Source organism: Bactrocera neohumeralis, chromosome 5 (assembly GCF_024586455.1).
Source record: "Bactrocera neohumeralis isolate Rockhampton chromosome 5, APGP_CSIRO_Bneo_wtdbg2-racon-allhic-juicebox.fasta_v2, whole genome shotgun sequence".
NCBI classification, from domain to species: Eukaryota; Metazoa; Arthropoda; class Insecta; order Diptera; family Tephritidae; genus Bactrocera; species Bactrocera neohumeralis.
The window spans coordinates 77,100,523-77,118,182 of record NC_065922.1 but is presented as its reverse complement, the minus strand read 5'-3'; the positions used below and the strand labels follow the sequence as shown (position 1 = coordinate 77,118,182).

Genomic DNA, 17,660 nt, shown 5'->3' with positions numbered 1-17,660 from the left:
CTTCGCGTCTCATTTAACAGATACTAACACTATTATAATACGGTTTTACTCGTAGCTACACAAAAAGTGGTAGTTTTAGGTAGTACGAGATAACTCGTAGTTGGCTTCCTGGAAGGGAAATCATACTATGAGTTATCTCGTAGTTGGCAGTCAACGTGTTAATATCACCTCCCTATCAACACCAACATTTTTGGTCCTTCGAGATGCGGAAAATGCTATCATTTATATGTTAAATGTTTAAATGTAGACATAACGGATAATAAGATCCAAAGAACTTATTTCATCAAAGTCAAAGTAAAAAATATTTTTAATTTTATCTTAAATATCTTATTAATTTAACCATAATTTTTTTCTTACTAAAATGGAAAATCGATTAAAATTAGCAGAAGAACTGCAAAAACTCCATTTTAGAGCCATGGGTATTGGTATGGCTTAAACATATTAAAATAAAATTAGAATGAATAATTCTCAGCTCAGTGAAAGACTTTCATTTCACCCAACCAGTGGTAAGGTTTGATAGAATCTACATTGAGTTTATAACATTTGGTGCTTCGAGCCGGATTAGTAGCTCGAGCCAAAATTGTAAGACCTCTATAAATAAAATACAGGCAATATCAAGGATTTGGTCCTAACCAGCCAAGACATGTATTGAATTGTATAGGCTTAAAAATAATAAAATAAAATCAGAATGAATACTCAGCTCAGGAAAGACTTTCTTTCCCGCCCATCAGCGGTAAGAACTTAAAGATTCTTATTTGAGTTTAACAGTTTGATATTACAATTCAAACAATGTAATAAGTTAGTCTTAAGAGTATTAATCAAAAGCACACATCTCGGTGCAGTTCAAAAATATATCTTTTGACTCATTTTTACTTTATGTACCCACCAGCGGTAATAGTTTCAAGATTATTCATTGAGCTTTAATCAGTATTAAAATCAGTTATTAACAGCAGTAAGCTAGGAGACGGACACAAGTAGATGCCGTAACGAAACTGAATCACGGTTGTAATGCCTAGTTAAGACAAGGTGTAAAGAGTAGTACTGGAGATAACACGATTGTACACAAGAAAAAGTGTGAAACACTTACCGTAACTATTTTACAGCTAATAAAATCGTAGTGAACGGTGAGTGGATGCAAACAGATTATTTTTACTACAAAATACATAATTAATTTTATCATACAAAAAGTATATTTTCTGATATTTTATTTGTTATTCAATGGAAAAAGCAAAACAAATATGACTGTGACCAGTCAAAATCCAAAAATCCAATTTTCATTTTTTTTTCCTTCGTCCAATACCTAGTTTATTGTCTTTACTAAAACACGTATTTTTTATTTTTATTTCAGTGATGAAATAAGGAACATTGTTTTTACGAATGCATTATATGCAAAAAAAGGGCGCATGTTAGATTGCGAAAGACGTAAGGTGCGCTAAGACTGGACCTACAATGTCAGCTGTGGAGATTCTGGACGAATTGAGATTACCTTGCAGGGTTCATACAGTGAACATACTTCCCCGTGAACATAATTTATTGCCCATAGTCCTCGAAAAGTACCGTTAAAGAAATTATGTGGCACGTCTTAAATTCGCCAAAGAACACCTAATTTGGCCGAATGCAGAATATTATGAAATCATTTGCTACATAAGAATGTTTAAACAAATAGATCATGTGACCCCAAATTCCGACCCACATGTCCGCCTATATAAAAACCGGTGGTAGCTGGCCTAGTTAGCCATTTTGTGATGTGTTGATCATATCATCTGATATTACCCAGTTAATGTGATCTGATCCAACATTCGGGTTGGCCTGCTCGCCTATATAAGAAACGATGTTAGCTGGGCCAGCCACCCACTATCTGAAGTATTGATAATATCATGTGATATAATTAGCCCAATGTAATTCATTTCAAGTTTAAAGTTGGGAATTACCAAGAGCAATATTTCTCAAATAAGAGGTATTCCCGTTTCCTGAGTTTACTACAAGGTCGCGATTTTTTACAAGTAATGCCGACTAATTGCATTGCATTCCTTGCACCAAAATTACTTTTCATTAATTGTTTTACAAAAGTCTATTAAATTTTCCTAACTAATGTCACCAAACGTATTACAAAATTCAGTGAAATTTTACTAAACTAAGTTTAACTTAATTTAACAATAAATACTAATGTTATTATAAATTGAACGTACTCACGAATTTACTTTCTATAAATTTCTAAGCCTTTTGCTCCGTCTGTTGATGTTTTAAGGCATCTAATTCGTTTTGAATACACTCGAACTGATTATATAATTGCAACAACTCTTCATGGTTCATCTCCAAATTGATGTCTTCGCCTGTACCTGTTTTTAATTGCAACATGGCTAAGGCATTTTTCTCACGTTGCTCACAATGTGATGAGATTTCCACATTTAGTTTCCATGCAACATCTTGTATCTCATTTGATTCATAACGTTCACAAGCCAAACTATTCATGATTGGTGTTGTTTGGCGTACCCATAACCTAACAATCGCATCGATTTTCGCATCATCTTGAAGCTGCAACTTTTCTCGTAATTCAGCGTGCAATCGGGTTGGTTTGATGACAAATGTAGACGTGCGTCGTAAAATGTAGGAAAAAGTTTTAATCATTAGAAGAAAATCGGCACGTGGTACACCAACTAAACGTTCCAATTCCTCCAAAGCATTTTCTGGCTCTATAGCGTCCTCAGTTGTCGCAGGTATCATTTGCCGATGGACAAAACTTAGCACTGTTGTAAAAGTATCATATGGTAACGCATTTATAATTTTAATACCCTCTCGTGCTCTACAAAGAAAAAACGTTTTTACGCCGGAATTTCAAAGATACATATGTACATATATTCTAAATTTTACATCCTTACGAAAGCAAAAACCCAAAGGAAAATGTGTACAATTATAAATTTAAAAAGAACTGTATTTTTTGATAATCACCTCTCAGTAATTTTTATCCAATTCGCAGCCATTAATATAAAAGTTTAATTTATTTATAGGCACACTTAATGTATTCTATAAAAACGATTATAATCCTCTACCGTGCTTCTGGCACTTCTGGCGAAAAATTTTGTTTTGTATATCAAAATGGTGTCCGGCCGTGCTTGGCAGTGCTGCCCACTCAACATTGGTTTTCAATAATGTTTGGAATTGAAAGAGTTTGAATTTATGGTAACACTCTCTTCATAGCGTTACCAACCATCGATTGTTTTCATATTACAGCTGTTTCGAAGCTATTTGGACACATCGTCATTCCTATATAAAATTTGTTAATATTGCCATAAATTAGTTAAATGGTGATCGAATATGACAGCGACATTGCGTTATCGTGGTGATAAAAACAATCTTATTGAGTTGGCAAAAAATTTGGATGCTTTTAAGAAAGTGCCGGAAAAATATACAGAAACAACAGAAATAGGGGGTACATGTAAGTTGAAATACAAACATATGTGCACCAAAAATAAATAATGCGCTAAACTGTTTTAACCCATCCCGTCTTTAGTATCTTTATTAAGTCGTTTGCTCATTATTTACCTCATTTATAAGGAGGTATGCTATTACAAAGAAGCTGATCTCATTTATCAATTTGAACCTGACATCGACATGGATGATAAAGTACAAATGCATGTCGATATCACCGTGGCCATGCCATGCTCCTGTAAGTAAATATGGCATTGTAACATAAAGGATTGATTAGTAATACTGACTGATTTATAACGTGTAGCCCTTTCTGGCGTTGACCTAATGGATGAGACACAACAGGACGTATTCGCGTATGGTACATTGCAACGAGAAGGCACTTGGTGGGTTTTACCTGAAGAGGAACGCCTTCAATTCGAACGCATGCAGCATATGAATACGTTTTTGAGAGAAGAATATCACTCTGTTGCGGATATTCTATTTAAAGATATTATTAAAAATAATGAAGTGAATTTGAAACCAATAGGAGACTTGAAAAAACTTCCGGAGGAGCAATATGATGCATGTCGTTTACATGGAACATTGGGTATTAATAAGGTAATTGATTTCGATTTATTTTATAAAACATAATATCTGAAAATATTGTTACTACAACAACAACCAAGTTGGCTATTTTGAAGACTTTGTTGTTATTATCGACGGCTATATTGTTTATGTCAAAACGGTCGGTATATTATTACACAACGTATGCACTATACATTTGTGTGTCTAGAACATATTTTATGCATGTACCTACAAGTATGAAAGTTTTTTGATAATTTAATGGCAGACAAAATACATACATAAGTTCGATTGGAGCTTATTGAGTATAATCAAAAAATAAGTTTATTTAATTCTTATCATACAAAATATTCAATGGGTATAATAAGTTTGTTTTCTATTCGTTGATATAAAATGGAATATAGCCATTTTGTTCTAGGTGCCGCAATTGGCAATTCGAAATGGTGCCAAGAAGCACGGAGACGATATCGAAATATTAGTAACTTAATTAATTATTGAACAATATCACGAACAGATTGACATAAAATAATGGTATATTGCATAAAAGAGGCATTATAGTGTAGAAAATATATAAAAACCGAAATTGTGTATTACAGCTCAATAATTTAGTGGCAACAACGTATACACATCAAAATAAAAAAAGAGATTTGTAATCGGGTGGTAACACTTACAGTCCAATCTAAAAGAAAGCTGTAAAGAAATGTTTGGTTAATTGTGGCGTAGCTAATATAAATTTATAAAAAGATATGTTTTATGCACATTTAATTTTGGCCAAAAAAGGCCCTTTGGCCCGAGTATGGTTGGCTGCTCACTGGGATAAGAAAATAACAAAGGCGCATGTATTCGAAACAAATATTGAAAAATCCGTGGAAGGTATAATGCAACCAAAAGTAAAATTGGCGCTTCGCACTTCGGGGCATCTATTGTTGGGCGTCGTTAGGATTTATTCGCGGAAAGCAAAGTATTTATTGGCGGATTGCAATGAAGCATTTGTTAAGATCAAAATGGCCTTTAGGCCTGGCATGGTTGATCTTCCCGAAGGACATAGAGAAGCAAATGTAAATGCAATCACTCTGCCAGAAGTATTTCATGATTTCGACACAGCCTTGCCCGAGTTGAACGATATTGACATAGAAGCACAATTTGCGATAAACCAATCTAGAGCAGATGAGATCACTATGCGAGAGGATTATGGTGGTAGCTTGTCACTTTCTATTCACGATGACGGTTTTGGTGATATGGGATTTGAAGGCGACACTCCTGATTTGATACGTGGTCCAATAGATGCGAATATAGATGATCAATTATTTGGTGATGGTGGCATGGCGGACGTTACATTGGTAGATGAACCAAAAATAACATTAAATGATACAGATTTGGCAAACTCACGATTAGATGGAGATGGTTTTGGGGATGAATTTGGACAGCCTGAACTTTTTGAAGACGATCTTTTCGCTGAACCGCCATTAGATACCAGCGACAATAATTTGAAAGCTGCCATTGGTGCTGCACAAGAATCTGATGACGACGGCATGGATCACATGGATATTAGACCACCATCTGTAGCATCCAGTTGTGAACATGCGTCCGAAGCAAATGAAGTAGAGAAGGAAGCTCACAAAGATGAGGGTAACGAAGCTTTAGGCAATTCAAAGGAAGATGAAAATCCTTTGGACCAGTCAACATTGCTGCAAAATGAAGATGAAAGTTTTGCCCTGGCCCCCATAGATGCCTCGGCATACAAAGGTGTCACCAAAGCTAAACGCAAACGTAAGCTAATTGTTGATGAAGTAAAAAATATATCTGGAGAGGAAATGAAGGCGCAATTGGCAAACACAACGGATATTGTAACAACATTAGATTTGGCACCGCCAACAAAACGACTCACTTATTGGAAGGAAACTGGCGGTGTGGAAAAATTATTTTCACTACCTTCTAGAACTATACCGGCCAGAGCATTGTTTTTAAATTACCAACGTCATTTAGTGTCTCGTTGTTCAGCACTCGAAGACTTTTCTATACTTGGTCCATCTGACTTGTTGGCTATAGAGCATATACAGAATGAGAATGATGCAAATGTCATAAACAACAAGCGCGGTCGTAAAAGAAAGCATGAGCTCCAGCCAGTACAGCAAAACATTGCGGATGTGACGGCACAAAGTCTGGCGGCACCAGAAACTGTGCGAGACCTTGAACAAAGTGTTGGTCAAGCACAATATTCGTTGGCAGACAATTTAATACCACCGGCGGAGAGCTCTTTGTTTGACAATATGCGCAGTCCCAGCCGTATGCTAAGCATGAATGAAATCAATGGTATTGACAATTTAACATCACTCAACGATTTACCTCTAACGCCGAGTAACATGCATCACGGTATCGATGCATCCGATGATTTCAATCATGGCGACGTGACGCCCGCAGGTCTACACCATGGAGACCAAACTCCGCATCATTCCAGTATTGAGCATATCGATAATTTACCCAATCTACCAGCCGATCAAGTGTCATCTATATTGCAAGAAGCTGAGAATATACCAAATATCCAACAAGATATACTAGCAGGCAAGGCGCAACGGACCAGCGATATATCTACAGATTGGAATGATTACGATTTACCGCCACCACCGCCAAATCCTGCTGAAGAGCAATTGGAAAATGAAACAGATGAACAATTTGAGGAGCGCGTACTCAATAAACGAGCAGCACAATTGTTCTATACCGTTAAATCTCGTTTAATAAAACAGGATTGCCTAATATTATCTGCATTAACAGTGAATAACTCCAGAAAGCAGGCGGCACAAAAGTTTTACTCGCTATTGGTACTGAAAAAGTTCCGAGCACTCAACATTGAACAGACCCAGCCATATGCGGACATAGAGATATCAAGAGGGCCGCTATTTGAAAATCCGAAATTATAAAGCATGATAAAGTTTAATATATTTTCTTTTATATTATTATAATTATTATATTTTATATTACGAATGCTTAATTCGCTTTTAAATCGTAATTTTCTGTATGTAAATAATAAATTATTTTTATATATAAATAAATATTATTGTACGAAAATTATGTGAATTGAACGTGTACTTTTAAAATATAAGCAAATATGGTATTTACGAAATGAAACTTTGTAATTGAAAATCCCTAGATATGTAAGTACAAAAAAACTGCAGCGTAGAGGCAGAAATGGGCTCCTAGAATGCAGAAATTCGCAGAAATTTTGAATATGCTTACATATATATGTTATAATAAAAAGTGTAATCATCTTAGAAATTTATCTAAACTTTAAGGTCGCTGGAGTTCTGCACTTGGTTGGTGGTGCGCAGCCATTTGTTGGGCTCTTCGGCGATCACTGGACAATCGATTTTCGACGTACGCCAGCTAATTTCACGCATCGCATCAATCGCTTAAGTTTTGGACAATATTCACGACGCATCGTACAACCGCTTGAAGGCGACGAAACGCTAGTAGCCGATGAAGAAACAACGGTACAATATTTTTTGAAAATTGTACCCACCGAAATACACAATACCTTCACGACGATCAATACGTATCAATATTCAGTGAGCGAGAATGTCCGTCAATTGGGTGTGTATAAATACTTGTACTTTGTAATACCTTGTTTGCATATATATTTTCTATAATAACCTTCCTATACTCCTTTTAATTAGACTCAACTAAAAATTCGTACGGCTCCCCTGGCATCTATTTTAAATACGATTGGTCGGCGTTAAAGATCATTGTGCGCACTGATCGTGATAATCTCGTGCAATTCATAATACGACTATGTTCAATCATTGCGGGCATCATCGTTATCTCAGGCAAATACCCGAGTACTAACACTTATTTCAAGGCATTTGATAAAAATATGCTTTTCATTGCAGGCATTTTAAATACCATATTGGTGTCTATGCAGCGCCTTACCATCAACATAATTGCGCCTCAAGTTCTACAACAAACACTAAATCAACACCACGACAGTGCTAGCCGCGAGGGTGGCGCACATGTCCCTGTTGGAGCTGGTGCTGTGAACGTGAATCTCGCCAGCGCCAGTTCCGCGACTAAAGTACTGTCGAATAATCTCATAAATACGGCGAATATCATGTCTGACAGCATTAGCTTGCTGAATGCCACAACTACAACAACCACCATTCCAACGATTGTGCCAATAGCCGTTGATGAGGAGCCACCATCAAAGTAACCGCTTCACATGCACTTATCGTAGAGGATTTTTTACACCGCGTTCGAGGTAAAAGCCTCACTAATTTCACAAATAATTTTTATGCAAAGATTGTATATGTTCTATAGTTATGTACGCGTATATACATATGTACATATATTTGTATGTATAATTAATCATTTTTCATATGTTCTTTGTAAGAATAAGATACTATTTTTATTTGGCATTCCAATGTGGCTCACAGCTAATAAATATCAAATTTTAAACAAACACATTCACCATTATATAAGTATATGTATGTATGTAATAAGACACTGAATTTCAACCTATTGCTTAAGTATACTTATAACGTATGAGTACAGTTAATGTACATAGTGTGCATATATTTAGTAAGCAATTAGTTAAAACGTACTCGTCGATATGTGAGTATATTAATTTTTCACCGTCTCGAACAGATCCATCTTTATATTGGCGAAATTACCGCTGCGTTTGTAACCGCATATGCTTTTCAATATTTCCAAACTCGATGCAATTGTGGTGTTCACATCTTGCTCATTGCCTAAGCTTGGATTCAATTCTACCAAATCGATTCCTTGCACGCGATTCGTGTCACGTAGCGCCTCTACCACCGATATACCCTCGCGTAATGTTAGGCCGGCACAAACAGCTGTACCAGTACTGGGCGCTACGGCTTTGTCCAAGGCGTCAATATCGAAACTGACATGTATCTTATTTTGCGGTTTCAGTGAGTCCAGTGTACGCTCGATGATTTTAGAAATGCCGTACTTGTCCACAGACTACAAAAAGAAACAAAACACGCAAAAATTACGAAACATTTTGAGGTAAGAATTATAAAATAATTTACTTAACGGTAATTAGTTATTTGTTTATGAAGTGAACCCCATTTGAAATGTACAGTAGAAGATTACATGCCGCTATGAGCAAACTTTTTATAGTCACTGTGCTTCAACGGACATAAGACGAAGAAGCACGATCGTGAAAGCTAGCTCTAGCATGCTGTTGAAGCAGATTGTTTTTATAGTGTATAGCTGACGATTTGACAGGTCTTGGTCGGATAAAAATTCGGATCCAATTCGGTTACATAGACTCAATGGGAACGGAAACTGTTCAAGCACCAACCGCTGTAGTGTGCTAAACTCTCACCTACTCCAAAAAGCCTAAAGTATGCCCTGCTTACCAGGAGTACCCGCTTGACACTAACAACAAGTTTTTGGAACCCTCCTTGCCTACTCTTCTTGGCTCTAATTTCGCTTTTGTTGTTCTTGTTATTGTTATAGTGGCAGAAATCGTTCTTGAAGTAGTTTCGAGGAATGGTGCTGAGTCGGAAAAAAATCCGGGTCCTTTCCGGTTAGTTTGATGGGACTATCGTCGAAACTGCTCCAGTTCGTTTTACTGGCACGTGAGAGCTTCGAACAAGAAACTCATAACTCTTTCAAAGAGTCTTTAGAATAAATTGTAAGCCCCTCCTTTGTGTGCTATGAAATCCATACATGCCAAGCAAACACTATAGACAAACATGCTGCCAGAGCACTATGACTGATTTAACCTGTGAACCACCTCAGGAATCAACTGTACTAAATGAAGGTATTAAGAACATTGTGCTAATTCAACTGCTGAAAAATGATTGATCTTTCTCAAAAAATGAAATTTGAGGTCACTATCAATTGTAGAAGTAAATCCGTTTTCAATTATCATCTCATAATTTGAACTGTACCGTTGAACTGTATTAACCGCCTACGAGCTTTCCCTCGGCTGGATCGGTAGTATTTTATTCACATATTTGCTATTTTATATGTGTATCCGTCATTTGGGCTATCGTTTTTTGCAGTGTATGCAAAACATACGCATTTCCCATTGTGAACGGCGTCCTTAGAACAATGCATGCATTTTCCCACAAGAAAAGTCATTGAAATTTTTCAGCGCACCGATTTTCACGTCTCATAAATAAAAGCCTAAAATAGGTTCGGAAAGTGCAAGGCTTTATTAACACCGCAACACCCCTCTAACGCGCGGCGTATGAGGATTATACGCGCGACCGGCGGAAATCGCCTGTACTGAATTGCAAGCATATATATGTATGTATATACAGGCAACAACAACAACAAAACTATTTATTATTATTTTTTAGTTTGTCTTCATGCACCGCGTCGCCGATCCGGTTCATTCCCCTTTTGACGCGTCGTTGTTAAAATTAATGTCCCTGCATGTGACGGCGAATTCTGCGCACCCTTTGTACACGTTTAGCACCCTATACTCTGTGCGTATTACAACCACCACCGCTGCGCTGCCGCTGCGGCCACGCCACAATCGAGGTGTGGACAAAATACAGTCGCTGCAATAAACTCCGCGAGGGTTGCTCACTGCAGCTCGTTCACATCAATTCAAGTCACACAGACGCGCTTAGGTGTGTATGTGTAAGTGTATATGCGCTCCCATGGAAGGATATCAAAGATCGCTACAGTGTATGCAGTGGGTTTAGAGTGAAATGATCTTTCTCCTGCTGTTGTCAGCGCCGTCGCGCCAACGTTCCAACGGCAGTGAAAGTAACAGCGTTGTCAGACGAGTTTTGTAACAACACAAAAAAAACTTGCCAACACACACATATGTACATACTTTTACGGGAAATGCTCAAATGTTAGCGCAGGCTGACAGTGCACCCCCTCGTTACCAGATAAAACCCATCGCGTGAGCTAACGCACAGTGATCCAAAAACGCAGTTTACCGTATGTCCGGTTTTTTCACGATACAAGTCAAACTTCGAGGAGAGCGTGAGGAAGGTATATGTCGCTCTACGAAGCGATAGCTAAGCCGATAATGTTTAATAAGGTCGTTGTCGAGTCGAGGACGCTTGGAAAAACCACATCAGCTAAGCATCTGGAGCTGTGTTCATAGAGCGGTCCTAAGGAGTATCCAACAATGGCATTCAATGTCGTTCTATACGTTGAACCTGAAGACACACCTGGTAAGTACTGGGCGGCGAGGCGGTGAAGACTGCTGTAGACATAGAGAAGCGGGGTATATGAGAGGTCCCGGGCTGGGACACACTGAAATTCTCCATTGCTTCGATTGCATTCCTTCCTCACACACCTGCGACTGATTTGCAAGCGGGGCGAAGCCGTTGGAGAAGGATTGTAATCAGCTTTTGCAAGGATTGTTCGAAGTTAAGGCAGGGGATAGGTGGTGGAGTCTTCTGTCGGGAGCTCTCCATTACTTCTGGGTTCAGACTACTAGACCACTGTAGCGTCCTTCAAGCGGAGGTGACTGCCGCTAAAACAGTAGGAGTGCAGCTTCCTTCAGGGAGGTGAATATTCATTTCGACATCCCACGGCTATAGTGGCTTTGAGCTCGCAGTAGTTTCAAGCTTCTTCAATATTAGGCTCGTATGGGTGAACGGTTTCAGCGGAATTACTGGAAACCGCAAAGCCGATGATGCAATTTCCTCAATTTCTGGCGTAGGAACTTTGAATCTCCAGTTGGAATCATTTTGTCACCGTCTTCTGTATTGGCCAGTTTTCAAGACTGAGATTGAAATATCTCGGTAGACACACCTTTACCGAGCCTAGCTTAGTTGCTAATAGTTGATATTGCACAAATCGATTCCATGTTCGATCTGTTGATTAATCTTTTAGGACCAACGCCACGACCTAGCCTAAACTAAATTTTTGAGATGGACTTATGACCGGCGGGCAATTGCGGGTCTTAGAGGACTCAACATCAATGCTTATCATCTGGACTAGAGTCCTCTTCCATCACATCAAGGCAAGACTTTCAAGTTTTATAACGTTCAAGAAGTAGTCCGTTTCCAATGGTAGAAGCTTCAATAATTAACTTTCGCTAGTACATATGGATTATGTAAAGTTTTTACTAGCAGTTCCCTCAATTTTTTCTTTATAAAATTTAAAATTTTACCACTGTGCTAATGTAGTGTGCGTGCATATCCTCATGCATGTAATGTATACTTACATCCATCGCGAACGCTCGTATGCCTAATTTATTCAGGATATACGCTTCGTACGGGTCAATGTCCCTCAAACCAATGTAAACAAGCTGATCAGCGGCCAAACTGTAAATAGAATAATTTAAAATAAATGTAAATGGAAAAAAGAAAATCAATTATTTATGGGTATATTTATAGGATACACCAATAAAGTAAATATTGAAATATATGTGGATCCAGCCACAGGCTCATAAAAATCTAATTTCCAGTTTTTTTTATCCCAGATTGACTGAAGATTCAGAATATCGTAAGAATTTCCGTAGAAATCTGCCAAACTCGAAGATCTAGGTTCCATTCCAGACCTATCATTAAAAATAGTGTTTTTTAACAGTTTCAAATAGAAGTTAATTGACAGCATCCTAACCTAACACTACCTCCTTGGTTAATTGAACTCGTTGTGATATGAAGAGTTTTTATCTGATAGTTGGAACGATGACTTATGTATGAAGCCGCTTCCACTCGATATTAGTTCTTTCTAGAGAATAATCTTTCTGTGTCCGTGCTGTATGGTCTGAATTTGACTTACGACTGCGCAGTGCTTTCTGCAAGATACATTTGTAGTAAGGATTCCACCCAACAGTCCAACATCGAAGAGGTTTTCGTATGGAACACCTCACTTGTGTATTTACCTCAATCAAACCTTACATTTGGACCAAATGATTTTCCTCTCCCACGACTGTAGAGATTACGTAACCGGAACGGACCCGGATTTTTATCCAAGGACAGAATTACTCTGTAACATTCTCCCAAATTACTTCATGGATCTTTTGCTGACGCTACAACAACCAATGGTGATGTGAGCTGTTTGTGTTATACAGCTATCCTAATTTGGCGCTCTTCTAGAACATTTTTAGTTAGGTCCTTTCTATCAAAAGTGTAGAGGTATCTTCAGAACTGAAGATGTCTTGGTTTAAATTAGTGTTTCCATTATAATGCGTTTATCGACCGCATTGGAGCCTGTGATCTGAAGTTATGGATACCGCATTGAACCTGCGATCTTTCCTTGGAGCTTCATCAAATACCCCAAAGAGTTCTAATAGTATCTATATGGACCACGAGGAGCTCAGTCAAAAAAAGGTTTCAGCGATACATTATTATTAATTGGAATACTTTGGTTTCCGCCTAAAACCCATGCAGCTGGCAGCCAACGTGGCATGTACGAAATACGCCGTTTGTTGAAAACTTTCAAAACACATGCCACGATCAACACACGATCAGCTTGGCAACGCCCAATGGGCCAAAACTAATCATTTACATCAGCTCAGCAAGCTGAAAACACCCTACAGCGTATAGTTTAAGGAGTCTATACATATATACAGTATATGTAAGCAAGTTTTTGGCAGACGGAAAATGTAAAATAAAAAAATACATGAAAAAGGGCTGACAGCGTTGTAAAAGGATATGCACATATTTACATGCCAGCTTGCAAGGCGAGCAACGCTTCAAGGGTCCTTAATTTTCCAGCACAGCGCACCGAGCAACGCGGCGAACAAACAGCGGCAGTTGGCCGCTGCTTTTGTGACACGTGATTAGAGCAGTATGCTCAACCGCACTGGCCGGTGATGCGGCCCAGTTTCGTCCACCCTGCAAGTTGTCGCTGGCCTTAGAGCGCGCATTCACGCGTGCGATGTTGTAAGTGCATTTTTCATTATCCTTCGGCAATATTATTCGGCTACGAAGCGTGTAAACAGCCAAACGGGGTGCTTTTACATGCCTTACAATACATTTGAGAGCGTGTACGTGTACATATGTATTACCTCTCTAAGTAGCGCCCTGCTTGTAAGGGCCTTACACAATCGGCTGACTTTTCAGGTTTCAACGATTTGGTTTACATATTTTGCTACTTACATGTGTGTGTAAGTAAACACAGAAGCAAAAATTGTTTTTTTTTATGTTTTTTTTTTTGTTTTTTGTTTTCGACATATTTGCATAAGTTAAGGGTGGATTAGAAGTGACTGCGTTTGGCCATTTGGATTTCTTCCACAGATTATAAGTTTTTGCATGAGCGGCTGTGTTTTGAAAACTAGGTTCCAGCTGGCTTGGCTTTAAATCCTTTGTTATAACCCTAATAATTCTATTCTACTGTGGCGAAACCCCTTTGTCTTTTTAATGTTTATGGAAAATAAATAACCCAAGTTTCTAGTGAGTCACTTCATATAGCTGAAGTTGCAAGACGTGTGATTGCGCTTTGTATTTCAGTGCTTCATTCAGCTATAACTTCTGAAAATCCTGCAAACCTAGTATTAAGTTCTACAGGGTTTGTCCAGAAAGTAATAGAACTGGATTCGGTAGAGGGCGTTCCTAGCTAACGAACGAGCGGCTGGTTAGTTGTCTCCGAGCACCTGGGGAGTCAGGACAAACATTTTCGCGCGACGTGTTTCTGTGAGTGGTGTAAGCCGAAAATGAAGCGTTCGTTAGAGCAGAGGTTTGCGATTAAAATCTGTGTAAAACTCAGTAAATCTGCGGCAGAGACATTTGATATGATCAAGCAGGCTTACCCAGATGTTGCTTTAGCAAGAAGTGGTGCCAACGATGGCACCAAGTCTATTTGGAGGGCCGGGAAGAGGTCGCTGATGAAGACCGTGCTGGGAGACCTGCGACTTAGAAGAACACCGACAGTGTGACTCGTGCGCGCAAAGTTTTGAGCTCAGACCGTCTACTAAGTATTCGTTTAATTGCCCAGATGTTAAATTTATCAAAATATGTGGTTCTTGACATTGTGACGGAGCACTTGAACATGCGCAAGGTGTGCGCGAAGATGGTCCCAAAAGTGCTCACTGACGAACAGAAATTGTGTCTAGTGGAAGGGTGCCAAAAAATTTGAACATGTTTGAAAGTGACCCCAAATTTTTTAATAACGTAATCCTATAGGCCAGATGTGCCTCCCCGGACTTTTTTATTTCCTTGATTTCGACTCAGTCCTATTACTTTCCGGACAAACCCTCTAATTGATTATTTTGTTCGGTAGCTACATCTATGCTATAGTGGTCCAATCTGAGCAATATGTTTGGAATTCGGAGTCGGTCCATATAAGGACCTGATTTTGATCGTTCAGTTTGTAAGACAGCGTGTGAAAAGTTTTACATCGATTTCGGAAAAACAGAAAGTACAGACAGACGGAGCGGCAGACAGACCTTACAGGATCTCCTACATTCCCTTCAGGGTGTTACAAATTTCGTGGCACACTTAATATCAAAATCGAACGCAAAGCGGCGTTGGAATGCACCCAACCTGATCCAAATACTGAAAAGTATTGTTGAATTTCAAAGCGAGTTGGATAGCAAGTATATTATCGACTAACCGGACGCAATAATAACAGTTGTGCGTATGTACATTACTTTTATAAGCATATACGATCGTCACATCGCTTCCGGTATAGTTTTCTGTCGATGTGAATGTCTCACTCATATGGTCGATTTTTTCCTGACCTACACTACAGCGACTCAAGTTTCTGTTTAACATCTTTTGTTGTGTTCCCCTCAGTACACATGTAAGCGATAGTACGAAGTACGAAGGAAGCCGAAACGCGGCTAAGTTTTGCTTTACTTGCAACATTTGTCACGTAACAGAGTCTTAAGTATGTATTCAACTCGATGAATGTGGGAAACACTTCAAGGAACCATGAACTCGTGGATTTTCTCAGCCGTACACGTATACTCGGATAAAGGACGACCAAATACATGGGCTTATTGAATACTATTTAAATACATACAAATTATGCGAGTGGAAGAAAGTGAATACTACTTTATTAGCTGGAGATTGCAAATTCTCAGTCTGTGGATTTTGCCAAATGCTGTAGTCTAGTTGGAAAGCCAATGTCGCTGTAATGCCAAGCTAACTTATACAGTTATATTCCAATTGTCGCAATTTGAGGCTTCCAATTTATAATACGATCTAATACTAAGATCCCGATTAGTTAGAGGCAGCACGAATCCTTAGGGTGGTCTGAAGCACCCCCTATACTACACTGCACCCTCAACCGTCTCATATACAGCGGGTCACAAATTGGCTGAGCACTTGTTTTACCAACAACATCGTCTGAATTGGTTTGTTGTTTAATGGTAGTGCGGTTGTGGGTGCGAGACGTCGCCTTGCTGTCTGCAAAAATCATAAAACTCGGCGTAATATGAGTACATACTTACATACATACTTACGCGTAACTTGCCAGGCAGCTGCATAGTGCGGAAACGGATGTGTTGAGTATGCCACACAAACACATACATACATATACATATTTGTACTTGCATTTGGCGTTTGCTTGCGAAATTGGCGCGTGGTGGTTGATACTTTGATTCCACACATATACATACATAAATCATGTCTGTAAATCGCATCGAAGCGAATCAATTGAACTAATCGCAGTTCGGCGCCTCGAGTGGCAACGCGTCATTCCGTCACCGCGCTTGGGTAATTTGTCGCAGCTGTTTCACTGTGCGCTACCGCTGTCGTTATCGACAATGCCATTCGTTTTTGATCGTGTTAATTGCATTGCAGTAATTGTGCAATGTTTTGCCTTTATCCATCTATGCGCGCATGCGCGTACATTTAATTCAGATCTTTTGTCACTTTGCACAACATTTTCTTTTCAAAATGTAACAATTTTTTCTTATTTCTGTTATTACCATTCTGCTTGCTATGTACTATGTACTTACGTTGATTGTAGCCCAGACACCCTCTTTTTTGAGCGAAGTGATTGCGTTGCGTAAAACCGAATCACAAACGTATAAACAAGCAAACACATATAGTACATACTTATGTATGTACATGTACATACATATATGATATGTATGTGTGTATGTGCAGTCAATCCATGGAAGGAAAAGGTTTTGCTGACATTGTGCCACCGCCGCCGCCTCCAACACATGCGCCGGATGTAAGCTAAACGCAGACAATAAAAGGGCTTTCCAACCCTTAAGGGGGTGTCTACCCTCTAGTTTCAACTATGCATTGATATGATAATGCAAACATCCATTCATATGTGTGGCTTTACTTCTTGCATCCACGCTGCTGCTATACTTCCACTAGCTATGCCAACATGCGACCACCGTCGATCAGTGCTGTGTGCGGGCAAAAGTTATGTACATATGTCTTGTTCTAAACATGTAATACTAAAAGTGTATGCTAGCAGCACGAAGTATTTGTTTGTGCTCACTATAAAGCGGTTGACGACCTCTCTTTCGACCATTCTTTCGCTTTTCGTTATCGTGCGTGAAGTAGGGCGGAAGTTTTTGGCTTGCACGAAACTCCCCTTTTCTATACGAATACCTGCCGCAACGTCGGATAGCTCTCTTGAAGCCGACGCGTACGTCGCTGTCCTTGCTGAAATAGCGACCGCAGCAAGTGAGTACTCTGGGGCTTCTCACACAAATGAACATCACCAAAAGAAAAAAAACAATGTTTAAGCAAAAATTTTAGATAAAATGTACGGTGGGACCATATTTATAAATTTCTTCGAGATTTCAGCAGTCCTAT

The 17,660-nt window shown here is 38.9% G+C and overlaps 5 protein-coding genes across 5 annotated transcripts in view; 3 read left to right on the top strand and 2 right to left on the bottom strand.

Annotated features, from left to right (window-relative positions):
• Positions 1–1,007: 1,007 nt before the first annotated feature.
• LOC126760126 (uncharacterized) lies at positions 1,008–3,075 on the bottom strand. The gene is made up of 2 exons (XM_050475560.1): positions 2,950–3,075; positions 1,008–2,803 (listed from the first exon to the last, which is right to left on the bottom strand). The coding sequence occupies exons 1-2, from the start codon at positions 2,979–2,981 to the stop codon at positions 2,215–2,217; spliced, it is 621 nt and encodes a 206-aa protein (XP_050331517.1). The 5' UTR covers positions 2,982–3,075; the 3' UTR covers positions 1,008–2,214.
• A 146-nt stretch (positions 3,076–3,221) lies between these two features.
• LOC126760117 (endoplasmic reticulum-Golgi intermediate compartment protein 2) lies at positions 3,222–8,440 on the top strand. The gene is made up of 6 exons (XM_050475546.1): positions 3,222–3,436; positions 3,512–3,667; positions 3,734–4,026; positions 7,281–7,578; positions 7,662–7,811; positions 7,875–8,440. Exons 1-6 carry the CDS (start codon positions 3,316–3,318, stop codon positions 8,189–8,191), a joined length of 1,335 nt encoding a protein of 444 aa, XP_050331503.1. The 5' UTR covers positions 3,222–3,315; the 3' UTR covers positions 8,192–8,440.
• Positions 4,431–7,065, top strand: LOC126760109 (double-strand-break repair protein rad21 homolog). Its single transcript, XM_050475521.1, has one exon. The coding sequence runs from the start codon at positions 4,737–4,739 to the stop codon at positions 6,906–6,908; it is 2,172 nt and encodes a 723-aa protein (XP_050331478.1). The 5' UTR covers positions 4,431–4,736; the 3' UTR covers positions 6,909–7,065.
• The window catches only part of LOC126760120 (arginase-1), a 32,829-nt gene continuing 23,529 nt past the window's right edge, over positions 8,361–17,660 (bottom strand). Inside the window, exons 4-5 of the mRNA XM_050475549.1 lie at positions 12,155–12,254; positions 8,361–8,967 (exon numbers count right to left, since the gene is read on the bottom strand). Coding sequence (XP_050331506.1) covers positions 8,602–8,967; positions 12,155–12,254 — 466 coding nt within the window. The 3' untranslated portion in view covers positions 8,361–8,601. The remainder of the gene's footprint in view (positions 8,968–12,154; positions 12,255–17,660) is intronic.
• LOC126760116 (protein elav) overlaps positions 8,949–17,660 on the top strand; it is a 22,541-nt gene continuing 13,829 nt past the window's right edge. The window contains exon 1 of the mRNA XM_050475543.1: positions 8,949–9,012. The gene's annotated coding sequence lies outside the window, so the exon portion shown is untranslated. The remainder of the gene's footprint in view (positions 9,013–17,660) is intronic.